Source organism: Malaclemys terrapin, chromosome 6 (assembly GCF_027887155.1).
Source record: "Malaclemys terrapin pileata isolate rMalTer1 chromosome 6, rMalTer1.hap1, whole genome shotgun sequence".
In the NCBI taxonomy this organism is placed as follows: Eukaryota; Metazoa; Chordata; order Testudines; family Emydidae; genus Malaclemys; species Malaclemys terrapin.
In genome coordinates this window covers 15,676,942-15,694,880 of record NC_071510.1, presented here as the reverse complement: position 1 = coordinate 15,694,880, position 17,939 = coordinate 15,676,942, and the positions used below count along the sequence as shown (strand labels likewise).

General features: G+C 48.1%; 1 protein-coding gene across 2 annotated transcripts in view; it reads right to left on the bottom strand.

The window, feature by feature from the left end:
* ECPAS (Ecm29 proteasome adaptor and scaffold) overlaps positions 1–4,090 on the bottom strand; it is an 87,523-nt gene extending 83,433 nt beyond the window's left edge. The window contains exon 1 of one of the 2 annotated variants that reach the window (XM_054031501.1): positions 3,927–4,090. In XM_054031501.1, the coding sequence (XP_053887476.1) occupies positions 3,927–3,948 (22 nt within the window). In that variant the 5' untranslated portion in view covers positions 3,949–4,090. Of the gene's footprint in view, positions 1–3,390; positions 3,493–3,926 lie in introns of those variants that run through there. The other variant, XM_054031498.1, reaches the window with a different exon arrangement.
* Between the last annotated feature and the right edge of the window lie 13,849 nt (positions 4,091–17,939).

The following is a 17,939-nucleotide window of genomic DNA, read 5'->3' as shown; positions in this document are numbered from 1 at the left end:
AAGGGTGGTACTATACACTCTCTAGTGGTACAGCTGACAGATAAGTCATAGTTTACATAGTTTGAGACATCTGATGAGTGTGACATCAAACTGCTAAACTGGATTGTACCCTATAAGACATTCTTCTTTCCCCTCTTCCAGGCTTAGATTAAATTTAAATGTGACTGTAAACCCAGTGACAATAACCACAGGACACCTTGCCAAAAACAGGCAACAGTTATATTCAGTTTGTAGGTGGAGGAAACTAGCACTCCATAGATTGAATAAAGCTGTGTCTGCGAGCAGGAACTCTTCCACTAAAGGCATGTCTACGCTAGACTTAAATCGACCTATGTTAGGTCAACTTACAGTCACTGCAGTAATTACTATGGTGGCTGATGTCCATAGTACCCTTCTTCTGTCGGTGGTGCACGTCCTTCCACCGACTGAAGAGGGGCAGTGTGGGGGACAAAGCTCTCAGCTCCGCTCTGCTCCCGGCCAGCTGCCCGGGCTTTTCACCTCCCCATTCCCTGCTGGGGCCAGACACCTGAGGGTCTCACCTCCCTGAGCAGGGAGCCAGGCAGGGGCAGCCCAGCTGGGAGCGGGGAGCCAGGCAGATGCAGCCTGGCTGGGACTGGGGAGCCAGTGTCAGCCAGGGTCTAACTGCCCGGCTTTCTTGTCAATTTCAGGACTCCAGCAGGGAGCCTTGAAATTGACAAGACAGCCAACAACAGATGTAAGTAACTCAGTGTCTGAGACATTAACTACATTAACATAAGTCCTAAGCCTCTCCTGGAGGTGGAGTTATGTGTAGTAGGGCACTTACATCAGCGGGACAAGGCTGTACTGTGTACATTACACTGATATAAGTAGGTCTACATGAGCTGCCTTACGTCAACCTAACTATGTAGTGTAGACCAGGCCTGAGTAGTTTTACAAGGTCTGCAAGTGAAGGGAACACTGGCAATATATAGTTGACTGTATAGGAAGAATTTCATGGCTGATGGTGACCATGGAGTCTGCGATCAATTTTTCTAGACTACAGTGGTCATGACTATGATTCATCCCAACTGTCACTGGAATAAGTATGTTGCAATTTGTGTCAGACCTGAGAATCAGTGAATTCTGTAGGTTTTTCTTATTCCTACATGAAATTATGGTTCTTTGGTGGCATCAGGGACACCACCAGTATTTTGATGTTCCGTAGTCTATTCATCTCATCCAGTCGCTCAGTGGTTCTCAAACTGTGGATCGGGACCCCAAAGTGGGTCATGACCCCATTTTAATGGGGTCGCCAGGGCTGGTTTAGAGTTGCTGGGGTCTGGGGCCGAAGTCAAAGCCCAAGGACTTCAGCTCTGGACAGCAAGGCTCGGGCTGGGCTTAGACTTTGGTCCCCTCGCCTGAGGCGGTGGGGCTCGGGCTTGAGCTTTGGCTACTCCACCTGGGGCAGCAGGGCTCGGGCAGGCTCAGGCTTCGGTCACCCCCCCTCCTGGGGTTGTGTAGTAATTTTTACTGTCAGAAGGGGGTCCCAGTCGAATGAAGTTTGAGAACTGCTGCAATAGTTTGTAGAAACTAAGCAGGGTAAAGGGGTTTTCTCTAAAGAGAGGACAGAAGAATCAAGTTATACATCAAGCAGCAATGCATGGTTTAAATCTGACAGCCTGGAGCTTGAAAGTCTGCATTAAAACCTTTCTTCCTTCTGCTGAGTTTCTGGTAGTGAAATCAATTCCACAGTCAAGCCAAGTTTAAAACACCACTTTCCTCAGCCCACTGATTTCTCCCATGGATCAGGATCAGCTGGGTTAAACATCACGCGGTTATTAATTCATGAAGGTTGTCTGAAAACTAGTTTTGTTATATCTCAGGAGATGCAGCAACAAGACAAGAAAACACTCCCTTAATGTTTTATACTTCTTCAGAGACAGATCTATCATTACTGCACCAGATTCAGCAGTAGATTTGAAGGTTAAAAGACACCCCAAACTGGGTGTCCTTTCCCTCCAAATAAAAAAAATATCTAAATTTGAATTACGTGACTCAGATTCTGACCACCAACCTGATCAGCACTGAGAACTGCATGGGCACAGGACCTGCCATGGAGTTTTAATGCTGGATCAGGGGCATCATTTGCAGAATAGAAGAAAACTGAAATGGCTAAAATGTATTTTCCAATATATTTTTTTCTTATACTAGATCCTACTTTAAATTCAAACAAAACATATCAAGCTCTGGAAGGGGAGAGTTTGTATCTATGCACTACTTATTACAAGAAAAAAATATGAAATGAGCGAAGGATTATTCATATCTATCGTGTGCTGTCAGACGCTATTCTGGAGAGGAATATAAACGACCAAAACTTTAGAATACTTTGCACCTCTGTAGCACTTCTGATCCAAGCATCTCTACGCCCTCTGCAAACATTACGCTTCACAAGACTCTAGTCTGATAAGGGAGCATAACTAATTGAAGTTCACAGATGGAGAAACTGAGTCACGGAGCCAGGAAGAGACTTGCCCAAGGTCACACCGCCAGCATGTTGGCGAGATGAGCCAGAGACCCCCTGTAATCACTGAGCAGGGAAGGCATCTGCTCTAACCACTCAGCCAGTCTCAGCTGACGCCCACCAGTAACTTGCTAGGACTGAGAACTACATTTCCCAGCCAGCAGCAGTGTCAGGGCTGCTGACAGTTCCTGCTCCGGGGCCCCAGGCCCAGAAACTCTCCCCTCCCGAAGCAGGGCCCAGGCCCCTGGCAGGGAGAGCGACACCGCTGGGGGGACATTAAACGGGGGCACCCCCGAGCGGGGCCCCGCCCGGATCAGCCTGCGACACCCTCCCCTCGCCCTGTCCCCGCGGGGCCGAGCGCCCAGGGCCGGCAGTGCTGCCGGGGGCTCCCCGGGGCGTCCCCAGCGGGGGCTGGAAAGCAGAGTCACTGCGGCCTGCCCGGCCTGGGGCCCAGCCCCGGGGGAGACATTCAGCCTCGGCCCCCAGGCGCCGCTGGCTGCGGCTCGTGCCCCCAGGCCCGGCCTGGCAGAGCCCCCCCCACACACACACCCCGACGGGGACCCCGGCCCGGGGGCTGCGGCCGGCCGGGCCGGGCTGAGACGGGCGGGGAAGCCCCGGCCCCGGGCTTTAGTTTCCATTTCACACCGTGACTGCGCACAGCCGAGGCCTAGCCCCGGCTCCCTCCCCGCCCGCTGCCGCCCCTGGCCCGGGGCACCCCGGCCACACGGGGCGATGAAACCAGCACCCCCCCTTCCCAGCTCCCCGCCCCCTCAGAGAGAGGGGACCGGCCCCGCCCCACGGACCGGCACACACGGGGGTGGGGGGGTGCCCTGGGGGGGGGGGATCCTGCCACCCCAGAGCCCCCCGCCCCCGAAACCCCCCGCCGGAGCCGTGTCGGTGTCACTTACTCAGCTCGTCCTGGGCGGCGGAGGCGGCCGCAGCCATGTTGCCAGCCGCCGCGGGAGGAGGCGGGGGCTCCGGAGCGATCCCGTCACTCGGGGTGGGGTCCCTCCCCGCCTCTCCCCTGCGCTCTCCCCGCGCCCCCTTCGCCGGGCCGCGGCGGGGCAGGGGCCCTGCCTGGCTTCTCCCCGCCCCAGCGCCAGCCGCCAGGCGAGCGCCGCAGCTCCCTCCGTGCGCGAGCGAGTGCGGCTCCCCCACCCTCCCCCGGTCCAGCCTCCCTCGCTTCACTTCGGTTTTATATTTAGAAAGAGCTGAGCCATCGTCCCAACCCCCCTCTCCCTCCCTGGTCTGTTTCCCCCTCCTCTGCCTGCGCCTGAGAAACAACCCAACCCCGAGGGCTCCGCACCCGATGGGCTTAAGGTGCTCAGCCCAACCCGGCAGCCCTCGCCTGCTGCCCATGTGCTCGGGGTCTCTGGGCTCCTTCCCCGGTGGCTTTCCTCTTGCTGCCTTTGCACCCAGCCTCCCCAAGGGGAGGGCAACTGACCTGAGTCCATGCTGACCTCCATGGCTGACGAGACACTTTCTTTTCTTCACTTAGAAAGGGGGTCGGGGGCGGGGGGGTGAAGAGAAACAGGTCAATCCGCAGCAAAACGGCTGCCTTTCTCCCCCTATCTGTGGTAGGTGCTTGTAGCAGTCTGGAGGATTTCTAACTGGGAAAGGTGCTGCCTGGGACTTGGAGCCACTGCCGGTCAGGCACAGATTTTAGAGGAAGTGTGAAACACTCCCAGGGGGTGCCACTTCCTCCCATCTGTCCTTCCACTGCTACTAGTCTCCTGTCCATACCCGCAAACTGCTCCAGGAGAGATTTTCCTCCCTTACTTCAGTGTTTCTTTACAATCTAATTTAGGGCTTGTTTACATGGGGAGTTATTTCCTAATAGCTAATCCTGAAAACTCCATGTGTTCTTATTACGTGTTCTTATTCCAGACTAAGAGTGCTTTATTCTGAATTAGCTTAATCCACTGGAATACACTCATTCGGACTAAGGCACTTTTATGCCGGAATAAGAGTGTGTCCACACATGGACTTAATCAGGAATAGTTAAGCAGCTTTAAATTCACATCCTACCATATTCCAGATTACTTTTCATGTGTGGACACTCATATTCCAGAATAAGAATACCTTATTCCAGTAGTGTATTCCAGTGGGTTAAACTATAGGAAAGAAAGCGCTCTCCATAAGGCTTCCACTCCTCTCAGTACTTCTAATTTATAAATGCTCTTTTAAAGAAAGACATTGTCACCACTCCTTATTTAGTGCTTCAGCCCCGAATGGGTATCAGCATCAAGGTGTGTCAGGTATAACCGCACCACAAGAATCCTCCAAGGAATAATTCTGTCTCCAACACTCCTGTGGCCATGTTTAAAAAACTCTGCAAATAAATATTTGGGAAGGAATTGAAGTTTCATATTGAAAGCTTTTTTTTAGCATGAGGTTATTCTCACTGAGATATTATTTTTAAACCCTGTTAATAGAGGAGGCAAATGTTAATTCTAAGCAAATTTAAACATAAGGTTGAGTTGCTATAATAGAAAACCAAAGACCTAGCAAAAATATTAGCCGTCCATGCTTCTCCGAATTCCCTTCCCGCATCAAAATAATCACACGACAGGAACAGGGACTGGAGCTCCGGGACCTTTAAATCCCCACCCCAGCCCGGCTGCTGGAGCTCTGGCTTTGATTTAAAGGCCCCAGGACTCCCCACAGCGGCTGGAGCCTTGGGCCCTTTAAATCACTGCCGGAGAAGCCGGTCCAGTCCGGCACGGCATAGCCAGTAAGCCGGACTGGACTGGACCGGCTTACTTTCACCTCTGATTGCCAGTGTTAGCAGAAGTTGCAGTTTGCTTTACGTGAGTCCATTTGGGAGTGGAGAGTGAGTGGCTGGAACACCAAATATTGAACCCATCCCAGGAAGAGTCGGGTGGGTTAGTGAGTGTGTATGCACAATCAGTTGGCCTGCTGCCACCAAAAAGACAACATAGACACCATACTACTTCAAGTCCTAATTAGAACTGCTACAGGACAGGAGTTCAAACTGTGGTTAGGTAAAACCCATTCACAATGCTAACAGTGATTTCCTCCTGCACAAAGTGACTAAAGGTGATAAAGAATTGAAGGAGAAGATTCCAGCTAGGATTGGAAAAGCCAGATGACAAGTGAGCTATTTGGTTTTTGTAGCGAGGTGCAACAAACCAAACAAGTGAAACGTCATCACCCTGCGGTGAGAGTCAGGTCTATCAAAGAATGGGCTGGGAAGAGCTGGTTGTGTTCATCTATCAAGAAAAGGATTTAAGGATATGGGAAGAAGCAAGCAAGAGTGTCTGCTAATGCAGAAAGGAGACAAAGAAATCTGTAGGAAGCATAAGTGAGAAAAACCATGGTGGGACTACAGTTTCAGTGGATAAAAGCATCACAGCTCAAATGAATATGGAGGGTATTTTTATGACATAATTTCCTGCATAGGGTGACTAGATCCCAATTTACTGGAAATGGCCTGATTTTGAGAAAATGCCTCTGCCAATTCTATCGAAATCAAGGGTTAGTCTCTATCGATGTAAATCTGCTGGGTGGCAAACACAGTGGATTGTAAAGGGCTACAAATCCCCCAAGACCAGGTGTATATTGGATACAAGGACATATGCAGGGATAATTTAAAGAGGCCTTATGTTGCAAAGAGAGTGGTGAATCCGTGGAGTGGAATTACCGAGGAGAAGACATAGACAAAAAGTGTTCAGGCATTACATATTTATCAGAAATTCAAGAAGATAAAAGGATACTAACCAGTTTTATGCTTGGAAGCAGCTGACCACCCTTTCTGGGGCTAAGGAGGACATTTTTCACTGATCAGGCATTTTTTTATTCCAGATCAACACTATTTTGTGGAATTTGGAGCCGGGGGGGAGGGGGGTGTAATTTTAAATGATTTTTTCCCCACCAGTATTTTAGCCATGTTCCAACACCACAAGCTTTATAAAAACTTTTGAGAGTTCAGAGCTTTAAGGAATCAGAAAAGCAGATTGGAAATGAAAGGATGTGCTCTAGCCGGCCTGTTTCATTAGCAAATGAAATACATGAACCACACAACTGAAAGGGACAGGAAAGTTTACCTAGTGACTGGATAGTGAAAGCACAAAGAAAACAAGCCTAAGGGCCTCAGGCTGCAGTCTTTTTCCAGCCTAGACAATTAGGTGAGCATGTGCAGGGGAGTGCCTCTCCCCCTAGTGGAGAGTAAAGAAAATAGCAGGGGAGTGAAAACTGACAAGATCCTAGGGAGCCAAGTTGCAAAAACGGAAAAGGGGCGGGGGGGATAGCACATTTGTTGGCTGGGTCTAATATGCAAGTAGCTGGAATTGGGGAGGTTAAGGACTGCAGCTAAGAAAAAAAATGGAAAGCCAGCTGTCACTGTTCCAAAGGCCTTCGTGGCCTCCTCGAGGGCACCCTCCCTCAGGTCTCAGGCCTCTTAGCCATCATCTTTCTTGGGCCAGTAATCTATGTTCCTCTCCTTCTACACCAAGGATTTCAGGCTGCAATTGCTTCCTGAAACTCATAGTGATCACCTTAGCAAGTCTGTTTTTAGTTCAGCACCTGCCACACTGTTCTCTCCCAGGGGCGATGACAGGGTTTACCAGTGACCAGCCAGTCTTCATAAAGCAAAGTATTTATTTAGAACAAAAGCATTGCATATCGTGAAAACAATAAACAGTTTATGTGCATGACTGTCTTGCCAGGTGTCACCCATCTTCCACATGGAGACCCTGGTAGGTTTCAAAGTCCTTCAAACCCTTTCTGCAGGGTCTGGCTCTCTCAGTCACAGTGTCATTTCAGTTTAGGGTGACCAGATGTCCCAATTTTATAGGGAGAATCCTGATTTTTGGGTCTTTTTCTTATATAGGTTCCTATTACCCCCCATCCCCTGTCCCGATTTTTCACATTTGCTGTCTGGTCACCCTATTTCAGTTCTTGCATCTAGTGAGAGTGACATGCCCTCACACCCTCTCTATATCAGGCTGGAATCTTTAAACAATTCTTAGGTCATTGTTTGCTGGGCTTCGTGAACCCTGTCAAAACACACAATTTCCCCCCAAGGAAGTGGTACTTCTACAGACATGTGTATCTGTCTTCTAGGGAATTGCATTAATTCCCTCCCGCTCCCACAGTGATTTTAGTGCTTTATTGTTCATTCACACTTAGCGACGTCCCCCCAGTCACTTCATTGCTTGCTCTGTTCCAAGAAAGAAATTAACCTCTTTGCACCCAGCAGGTAACAACTATATAAGGTGAGAGGGGAAACTGAGTCACACATATATTCACACAGCGCTGGGGGGAGGGCGGCAAGGTCGGCTGGGGCTCCGCTCTCCCCGGCGTCCAGAGCGCCAGAAGGAGGGCGGAGAGCCCGTCTGGGGCTCCGCTCTCCCCGGCGGCCAGAGCCGGAGAACCGCGCTGCCCCCCTCCAGGTGCCGCCCCAAGCACAAGCTTGGTGGGCTGGTGCCTGGAGCCGGCCCTGGTCATGGGGAATTAAATAAACAATCTTCTTAATCAGGAGGTGTTTATTAAAGAAAACAACTATTATTACAAAGAAACAATGGGTTTCTACACAGTTTGAGCACCAGCTTTGTTACCCTTGTATACAAGGGACCACACCCTGGCTGGAACTCTATATAGCATATGAGACATCTAGTGGCTGAATAATATATTTCAACTAAAGATGTGACTCCTGCCTTTCCCTCCCATCATGACTGTTAGGTTGGGCACAAAGGCTCTACAGACATCTAAGAGCTGTAACTCAAATTGGTTTTCGGTTATCATGCCCCTTCCCTCTATTCCACTCAGTATATCACATTTCTCAAAGGCAGGGGCGGGGCAATAAGATGTTACTTACAGACATCTTTCAATAAGCAGCTTTCTTATAAATTCTGCTGCATCTTGCATCTAATTGCGGCTGCGTCTGTCTCTAAACGATGCCCTTGTAATTTTCTCCATACCTCTTTGCATTCCAACTTCCTGATTTATGGTTCCAAGTGTGTCAATATAATCCTAATCCAACAGCAATTCCAAAAAATGACAGACTGCCCCAGGCAAAGTTAACATAGTATGGTAGCAAAGACTTCCTCTCAGTCCTCTCCCTGGGGACTAGTGCTTCTGAACCCTCCTCCCAGAAGTTAAACTTCCCCCCACAACACAGCTCTCCAATCCTGACAGGTCTCCCAACTACCAACCCCCTCAGGCAATCCCCAGCTGCCAAATAAAAAAGTATCAAAGGGATAGCTGTGTTAGTTCTGTATCCACAAAAACAACGAGGAGTCTGGTGGCACCTTAAAGACTAACAGATTTATTTGGGCATAAGCTTTCATGGGTAAAAATCCCTCTTTTTCAGATGCATGAAGTGAAAATTACAGATACAGGCATAAATATACTGACACATGAAGAAAAGGTTACCTTACAAGTGGAGAACCAGTGATGACAAGGCCAATTCAATCAGGGTGGATGTGGTCCACTCCCAACAATTGATGAGGAGGTGTCAATACCAAGAGAGGGAAAATTGCTTTTGTAGTGAGCCGGCCACTCCCAGTCCCTATTCAAGTCCAAATTAATGGTGTTAAATTTGCAAATGAATTGTAGCTCTGCAGTTTCTCTTTGAAGTCTGTTTTTGAATTTTTTTTGTTGAAGTATGGCAGGGGTCAGCAACCTATGGCATGTGTGCCAAAGGTGACATGCAAGCTGATTTTCAGTGGCACTCTGCTGCCAACCTGGGGTTCTGTCTGCCGGTCCCCTGCCAGACGGGGTCCTGGCTGCCGGCCTCGCTCAGCCTGCTGCCGGCCTCAGATACCAGCCACCAGCCCCGCTCAGCCCACTGCCGGTCTGGGGTTCAGGCCACCAGCCCCCTGCCAGCCAGGGTCCTGGCCGCTGGCCCCGTTCAGCTCGCTGCTGGTCTGGGGTTCCAGCCACTAGCCCCCTGCCAGACGGGGTCCTGGCCGCCAGCCCCGCTCAGCCCACTGCTGGCCTGGGATACCAGCTGCCAGCTCCATGCCAACTGGGATCCCGGCCGCTGGCCCCGCTCAGCCCGCGGCTGGCCTGGGATACTGGCTGTTGGCCCGGGGCTCAGCTCCTGGCCTCGGCCCGGTGCTCTGCAGCCACCCCCAGCTGTGGCCCACTGGCCCCAGCCTGGGACAGTGAGGGGTGCAGACAGGGGCAAGTGGGGGCACAGCTCAGCACCCCTACCTTAAAAATCGTTCCAGCACCACTGGGATATTTTTAAGTCCTGATTTGCGGCTTATATCAGGCACTGCATTTGACGTTGTGCATGCCCTCTCTCGCCATTTTTTTCCCCACTGTGTGTTGAGGGGAACATTTGACAAAATGTCAGTTCCTAAGAAAGCAAAGTTATATGTCCGTTCATCTCAGCCTTCTTGGACAGACACATTTGGATTTATTCAAAAGAAGGACCGTGCTGTTTGTGCTTTTTGTTGTGAAAGTGTTGTTAGTCGCACATCAAGTGTTCAACGACGTTTTGAAACGAAGCACGAGAAAACTTTTCTTGATGAAGCAGACAAGACTGAATCGATCAAGAAGGCAGTAGCAGGATATGAGAAGAAAAGCAGTGTTTATAAATGCTTAAGTGTAAGTAAAAATAAAGCTACAGGAGGAAGTTACAAGATTGCACAGTGCACTGCAAAAAACGGAAAGATGGGGCATAGGCGTAGTTTGACTTTTACTTGGGGGTGGGGGGCAAGGGCCGGTGGGCCTTGGGCCAGCTCCACACAGTGGGGTCTAGGGACGGAGATCCACCTTCACCCCCCTGACTCACCTCAGCAGGCCACCCGGGGGGGATGCAACCAAAAATTATAACTCAAAGAGGGGACTTGGTTCAAAAAGTTTGAAAACTGCTCAGTGCAGGGAGAGAGGTAGCTAGGGGCTGTGTGAAGGCAGCGGAGTAGCTCAGGGTGGAGGCAGGGGGTAGTTAGGGGCTGTGTGTGGGCAGGGGGTAGCTAGGGGCTGTGTGTGGGCAGAGGGTAGCTCAGGGTGGAGGCAGGGGGTAGCTAGGGGCTGTGTGTGAGCAGGGGGTAGCTAGGGGCTGTGTGTGGGCAGGGGAGCAGCTCAGGGTACAGTGAGGGGGTAAGTAGGGGCTGTGTGCGGGCGTGGGAGGGGAGTTCAGCATGCAGGGAGGGGGTAGCTAGGGGCTGTGTGCTAGGAGGGCTCCCCCTGTGGTGGCTGCTCCCCAAGGGCTCTGCAGCCCCGGACCCGGGTCCCCCCACCCAGGCAGCCTTTACCAGCTGCGTGAGAAGTCAAAGAGGGCTGGGAGCTGAGGAGCAGCCGTACCCCTGGGCACCAGCAGCAGACGGGGGGAAAGCCACAGCTGCCTGCTCCATGGCACCACCAGCCAAAGGACCAGCTATCCCGCACTGCCTGGCTCTGGATTCAACCTGCCCAGAGGGCCTATGGGGAACTGGTGGAGATGAGGAGGGGGAGGGGGGGCTGGAGCTGCCCCCAGGGTTGCCCCATTCTAGGTATGGCACAGCCATTTGTGGGGGCAACACCTTTGTGCTCCCCTAACTCTGCCTGTGGGGAGCACCAGGGCTTGGGGCTTCAGATCTGCAGTGCTCTGAGCTTCAGCCAAGGGGGGGTGCCTGAGTGGGGGGGCACCAGGACTCCCAGCTTCTGCCCCGCAGCACTGCCGGCTTCATACTTGGGGTGGGGGGTGCACTGGGGATCCTGGCTTCTGCCCTACGCCGCTGCTGGCTTCAGACCGGGGAGAGGGGCCACACACTGCTCCCTGCTTCAGACCTGGCGGGGGGGCACCCAGGCTCCCGGCTTCTGCGCCGTGCCGCAGCCAACTTCGGGGGGGCTGCGCCAGAGTTCAGGGTATTAGGTTTCCTGCAGCCCCCCTGAAAGGTCTCACGGATCTCTAGGGGGCCACAGACCCCTGGTTGAGAACCGCTGTCTTAGTCCATGACCAGGCTTTGTAGGTGCTACAGTAATACAAATAATAGATGTGTGTGTGTGTGTGTGTGTGTGTGTGTGTAGCTTTAGATCTAGATGAGTAATACTCAGACTTCAGTGGTTCAGGAGCCAAATTGGCAATCAACATTACCTGAAAAAGTAGTATGAATTCATGGCTTCATTTACTACATAGATATATTATTCTCACAACACAATGACTGACTAAGTATTCTACAACTGATCCTGATATTTGGTAACTTAGATTGGTTAATAATTAAATCACAGTGTTTTAATAGCGTGTGCTGCAAAGAGCGGCAGGAGACACATTAAAGAGCCTCTAGCGGTTCCCGAGCTTCAGTCTGATGAGTATCACTGATCTAGATATATATAAAATATAATCAATAAATACTAAAATCTTATAATACACGTCAATCTTCAAAAACATGAACAGTAACTGTAATCAATGCTCAACAGGACGTTTCAAAGTCCCTTTCAATGGAAGAGGAGCAGCAAATCATGCAAGGACCCCTGCACCTCTGAGTTGCACTGACTTCAGTGGCTCATGCTTGAGCACACTGATAACATGGACCTCAGTTCTGCAAACACATACACACATACATATCTCGAAGTAGGCAACAGGACTACTCACACGCTTCAAATTAAGCATGCGTGAGTGTCTGCAGAAACAAGGCCTAGGGCCCCAATTCAGGAATATACTTAAGCAAATTCCTAACTCTGAACACCCACCATGTGCTAAAAGTTAGGAGGAAGTTTAAATATCTTCCTGAATTGAGGGGTAGGTGAGTAATATTTCTCCTGGCGTCAAGAAAGGCTCAAGGAGTGTATGGCGAAGACCAGGGGTTGGAGGTAAACAGAAATTGTAACCTGCCCAAGGCTACACAAGAAGTTTGTGGCAGAGCCTGGTCACATTAACAACTTTGAATTTCTCCCAAACTGTCGTGATATTGATGTGAATTACACCTTTGGAACTAAGAGCAGAATTGTATCATTACAGGGGAATTCATCCCTTTGCTGGTACAGAGCTCTCACACAGGGACCTAGAGGGGAGGTTTTGTACCTACCCAATGCTGGGGCTGCACAAGCCCTCAGAGCAGGTTGGGGAAGCTGGAAAGCTGTGCCCCCTCCGGCCATAATTCATTTGGGCATTGCAGCAGCAGGGATTCACCGGGGCATAGCGATGTCCCTTGTGACCCATCCCCAATATGTCCATTGCACCCAGGGCTCCTGCTGCAGAAGAGCAAAGCTCATATACCTGGCACTACGCTTGCCTTGTGCCTAGGCAAATTCACCGTGGGGGACCTGTAGTTGCTTTGTAGCTACTTTATGCCAACAGAGCACTTGTCTGCTGATCACATGTTGATTGTCCTTGGACATCAGGCTAGTCACGTAGTGCAAACTCTGCTCTTTGTAGTGCTAACTCTGCTCTTTGTTTCCACCTATTTAAGACAGCTAAAATACTTAATATTTCATGTAAGTAGTTACTGTAGCTGTGTCAAGAATGTTATATGGCTATGAACAGAAGGAGAGGTAGTCTGTATGGTTGTGTATTGGAGAGAAGGCCACCCACAAAACCCTCTCTCTTCACTGAGATGCAGTCCACCCTATGAAAAAGTTTGAGAACCTTTGATGGAGGGGAGGTGCGGGGAACTGTTACATTGTTCTGATTGTAAATTGTGTAAGTATTGTAGCTATATAGGTGGATGATTACTGAAATAATTTTATTATGCAGAGGTTTGGAGGATGGAGTTTAATAGCTGGACTTTTCTGGTATAATATGTTTGGGTCAATGTAATACCTTAAAGCTCTGGTTCTTCAAAACAACACTGAATGTGTGTCAAGTCCGTATTTGCACACAGACTTAGACATACGTTGTAGTTCATCACTCTTGTTTTGCAAGCACACGATGGAGTATTATTGCTTTATACCTTCTTACACATCCCAACTAATCCAAAGCTCACAGAAGTCGATGGAGACTCCCATTGACCTCAGCAGGCATAGGATCAGACTCCAGCATTGGAAAATCTTGGGAGATATCGTCTTGACTTACAAGAAAGATATTTCTACGTATTTTTTATTTCTTTGAGAAATTCCATAGGAGTGTGAAGTAGGGATGCAGGGAATGTTTCTTTTCAGGTGCTGCTGATCCTGTGATAACTTTCTATTTCAAGTGGTAGATTTGTTATCAAGTGTGCTTGTGAACAAGGGGGAAAAATAACTGATTCCAACTCTGTAAGTATCTTTTTCTGTAATGTAAAAATATGCTCTTACTTGAATTCCAAGGTCAGATCCAGCTTACATTGACTTCCGTAGAAGTTAGTATTTTCCTTTTATCCCCAGAGCCCCCTCCCCTGCTACCAGTCTCTAATCAAATCATCCCGTCCTTTCCCTCACCCCAAGAATCTTTTTTTATAGATGGTGGTGACATTTTGTGACCTTAAAATAGGATAGTAGGTTGGAAATGCTTAGGCAACCTTAGCTAATGGGGACGCTACTACTATATACAATAGAACACTGCAAATTCTCATTGGCTGTTTCTAGCTTTTACTCCCAAGACATGGTCAAGGGCAGCAGGGCCCTGTAAATCCTAGCTGAAGCCCACTCCCTCCGCATGAAAGGAAAATTCTAGGTTAAGCCAGTGGGGGGGGCGGGGGGGGCATCTCAGCACCGCTAACTTTTTTCCACTGAGGGTATGTCTACACTGCAAATAAAAACCAATGGCTGGCCTATGCCAGTTGACTCAAGTTCACAAGGCTTGGGCTAAGAGGCTGTTTAATTGCAGTACAGATTTCAGGCTGAGAGTGGAGTCCAGTCTCTGGGATCCCCAAGGTGGGAAGATCTCAAAGCATTTACACTGCAATTAAACAGGCCTGAGCCTGAGCCCCTCAAGCCTGAATCAGCTGGCACAGGCCAGCCACAGGTGTCTAACTGCAGCATAGACATACCCTGACTGCAAAATCACCTGTAGCTCCCCCTGCTGTTTGTCTCCAGTCTCACCCATTCATCAGATGAGGCACCATTGCTCTTCAGGATTTGCTGCTTCCTCTTCCCCACGGTGGATAAGAATCAATGATTTAAAATTTTATATATATATCAAAAAAATAAAAAAAAAAGTTTTTGATCAAATGCTTTTTGAGGAAAAAACCAATCTAAAGATAGTTTTAATTAAGATACATTATAGCTCAAAGATATCTCATCATGGAATAAGGATTATAAATTCCAATTCTACAGTATAAGACAATATTGTCATGTAATGTTTAAGAAAAGTTTTGTAACTGAGTTCCAATAGTTCATGGATTAGGGACCCAATCTTATGGGGTTCCAGGAGCTTCTGTATAGATTATTCATGTTCATCTTTTTATCTACTCAGTGGGACTCAGTGCTCAGTCTAGAAGATACCATCAGAGATGCTTAGTTTTGCAGTTCTCAAACTGTGGATTTGTGTCTCCATAAATGATATGCTTGTTAAGAGCAAAAATGTTTTTAAACAAATAAATAAATAAATCAAGATGAGAAATAACAGACCTCAACCCTATTGTCCCTCTGCAAATTTGTGTACAGTGTCAATCCCTTACCTCTCTCTAAAAGTGCAAAGTTTCAAAAAGTTCAATGACTAGAAGATTGTTGGGGGCAGAATAGATCTGGGCAAGGAGAAGAAGTCTGGAGATAAATGGGAGAAGGGAGGGACAGGCAGTAGAAACAAAAGTGAAACTGTTTGAGCAGCATATTCCAGAAGTCTTGAGGTCTTTCTGAGTGTAGCCTTCATTGATTTGAGATCTACCATACCATTCTCTCACTAGAAGGGAAAACCTATAATGGCAGCAGGCCATAAAAAAGGCCCAATTTGGGAATAAGAACCATTCAAGAAATATCTGCTTGCTGATGAAGAAAGTCACAGCAGTGAACTGGTGGAAGTCACTTAAGCACTTGGATTCAGAGACTGTTGAAGTGATAATCTCACTTTTACCAGCAGTAGCTTCTTCTGTCAGTGTAGAAAGAATATTTTCTTCCTTTGGAATAATTCATTCCAAATTGAGAAATCGTTTGGGACCTGAAAAAGCAGGAAAGCTTGTTTTTCTTTTCCAGATTATGAATAAACAGGAAAATGAAGGTGAAGATGACAGTTCACTGCAGAAGCCAATATTTTAAGTTTCTCAGGTTGACCTGGCTGACATAGTCAATTTAATTTGTTTAAAAATATATATATTTCATTTAACTATTTTAGTTAAAAACAATTTTAAGAAAAACAAACCTGATTTTAAAAAACTTGAATGTTTAACTAAATTCAAAAATGCATATGCTTATTTTGTTAAAGTAGTATGTTTGCTATTGAAGAAAAAAATCCAGAATACATAATGTTGTTTTAGTTAAATAAAACAATTTAAATGTCGGTCTGGTGATGTTCTCCTCCTAATACAGCATGGCAAGAAAATCTCCAAATATTAATGATTAACCTGTTGAATTGGAGATAGTTCACCACCCAATCACTTCATAAATATCTGCTTCAATTACCTTTGGTAAATGAAATAACCAAACAATCATTCATTTTCTGATATAGCTGTAAAGCTAATCTGAAAAGTTTTCCAAATAAATCACTTTAAAAATGTATAGTGTCCCTTCTAAAAATGAAACCTACATCTCTGAGTTGTGAAGAATATGTATTAAGGTTATAACAACCAACAAGAATGCACTTTTATGTAGAAAACCATGATTAAACGAGGTCTTCCTGACTAGTGATTTAAATCATATCCACCCTGCCACTCCCACTGCTTCCTGCACGAGGAAGGCAGAAGCTTCACTTTTCCTGCCTCTGTTCCATCTCCCTCACAGATGCTATAGCTTTTTTTTTTTTTTTTTTTTTTTTTTTGCAGGGGGAGAGGCTGCGCTGTCTCCTGCAAGCTCCTGTCTTGAGACCACATGTATCCTGCCTCCCTGCCCCACTCCCTGGAGTTCCGGACTCCTTGAACGGCTCCTCCCACCCCCATACTTGAACAGCTTTACTCAGCAGTTATCCCGGATCCTGCTAGGAATTCTAAAAATGATGTCTGCAGCGTTCCCTCCTAGGAGCACAAAAACAGCTCACTCTGGGGGCCTCCCAAGATTTTATGTTAAAAGGTTCCTGACAAAGTGGGAGTCAGGTTTATAGCAGCACTGTCCAGTGGCAAAGCAAGTTTCTAGCAATTCTTTTGAAGTTAACAAATGCAAATTAAATTGTTAATGGATTAGCATAAGAGTCTGAATTTACATGCTTAACAACACTTGACAGGAGGTACTTCTAAAAGTGGTCTCCAATGGACTTTAAATAGTAATCATTGTATTGTTTTATGACGTGTAAAGGCAAAAAAAAATCAAGTTGTTCCCCTCCACTCCACACCATTTTTAAACCTTTGAAATATCAAGCATGATCTTCCCTGGTTGTCCTGGCAAGACCTGCTACATGTCTCAGACAGAGTTGTATCATAACTGAAGTGTGGATGATGCTAAATCTGTAATAAAGTTCAATTCTCCAAAATACTGGACAGCTATTGGACTTAAATAGCTATTAGCAGATTTTACCAGTTTGACTAGGGTTACCATATTTAAATCAAAAGAGGACACAGGGTGCCAGCCTAGCCCCTCCCCTCCCACTTCCCGCCCCCCTCAGAATTCCCCTACCCCTTACCTGTCCCCGACTGCCCTCTCCTGAGACCCCCCCACCCTAACTGCCCCCAGGACCCCACCCCCTATCTAAGTCTCCCTGTCCCCTGACTGCCCCAATCGTTCTCTACACCCCCTTCTCCTGACATCCCCCCCACAACCCCCAACCAATCCTCGTCTCTTGCTTGCCCCCCCTACCAGGCCGAGGGAGAGCTGCGGACTCCACATGGAGCCAAACACTGGCTCTGCTCTGCAGGGAAGAGGGAGTGGGGGAGGGGCTCTGGCTGCTAGAGGCCCCAGTGGCTGCGAGCGGCTTTCAATCAGGCACATCCGTCCAATCAGCCGCGCCGCACTCTGCATGAGGGGAAGGGGGAAATCCCGGACATTTCTATTTTATTAGAAATCCCCCCTGGACGGCCATTTAAAGCTGAAAGAGCCAGACATGTCCGGGGAAACCCAGACGGATGGTAACCCTAAGTTTGACTAAACCCGTTTCCCCTCTCAATTGTTCAAGCTTTCACTCCTGCTCTTGGTCTGTCATTTCATTAGTTTTCTAGCCATCCAAAGCCTCAACTACATGAGGAAATGTTAAAGAAAGTCCCTAACATGTGCCACCAGCTGAACAGACACTGGTATAAGTGGGAGCCATAGCATATACGTGACTAACAATATCTGTTTTGTGCACTGTATTAAATGGTGGAACCAGCCTGAGCCTTGACCACACTAGGTCTTTCCACCAGTAAGGTGGCCACAGAACCTTCCCTAGCAGACAAGAGATGAATTCCTAATGAAAAGTTCTCCCCAGGCCTTCTTCATAAGTGAGAAGTAAAGAGGGAAACATTCCTTTTTTTCCCTTCATAGATGACTTGTGAAATAGCTACGTTCGAAAGAGTCAGACAAGAGC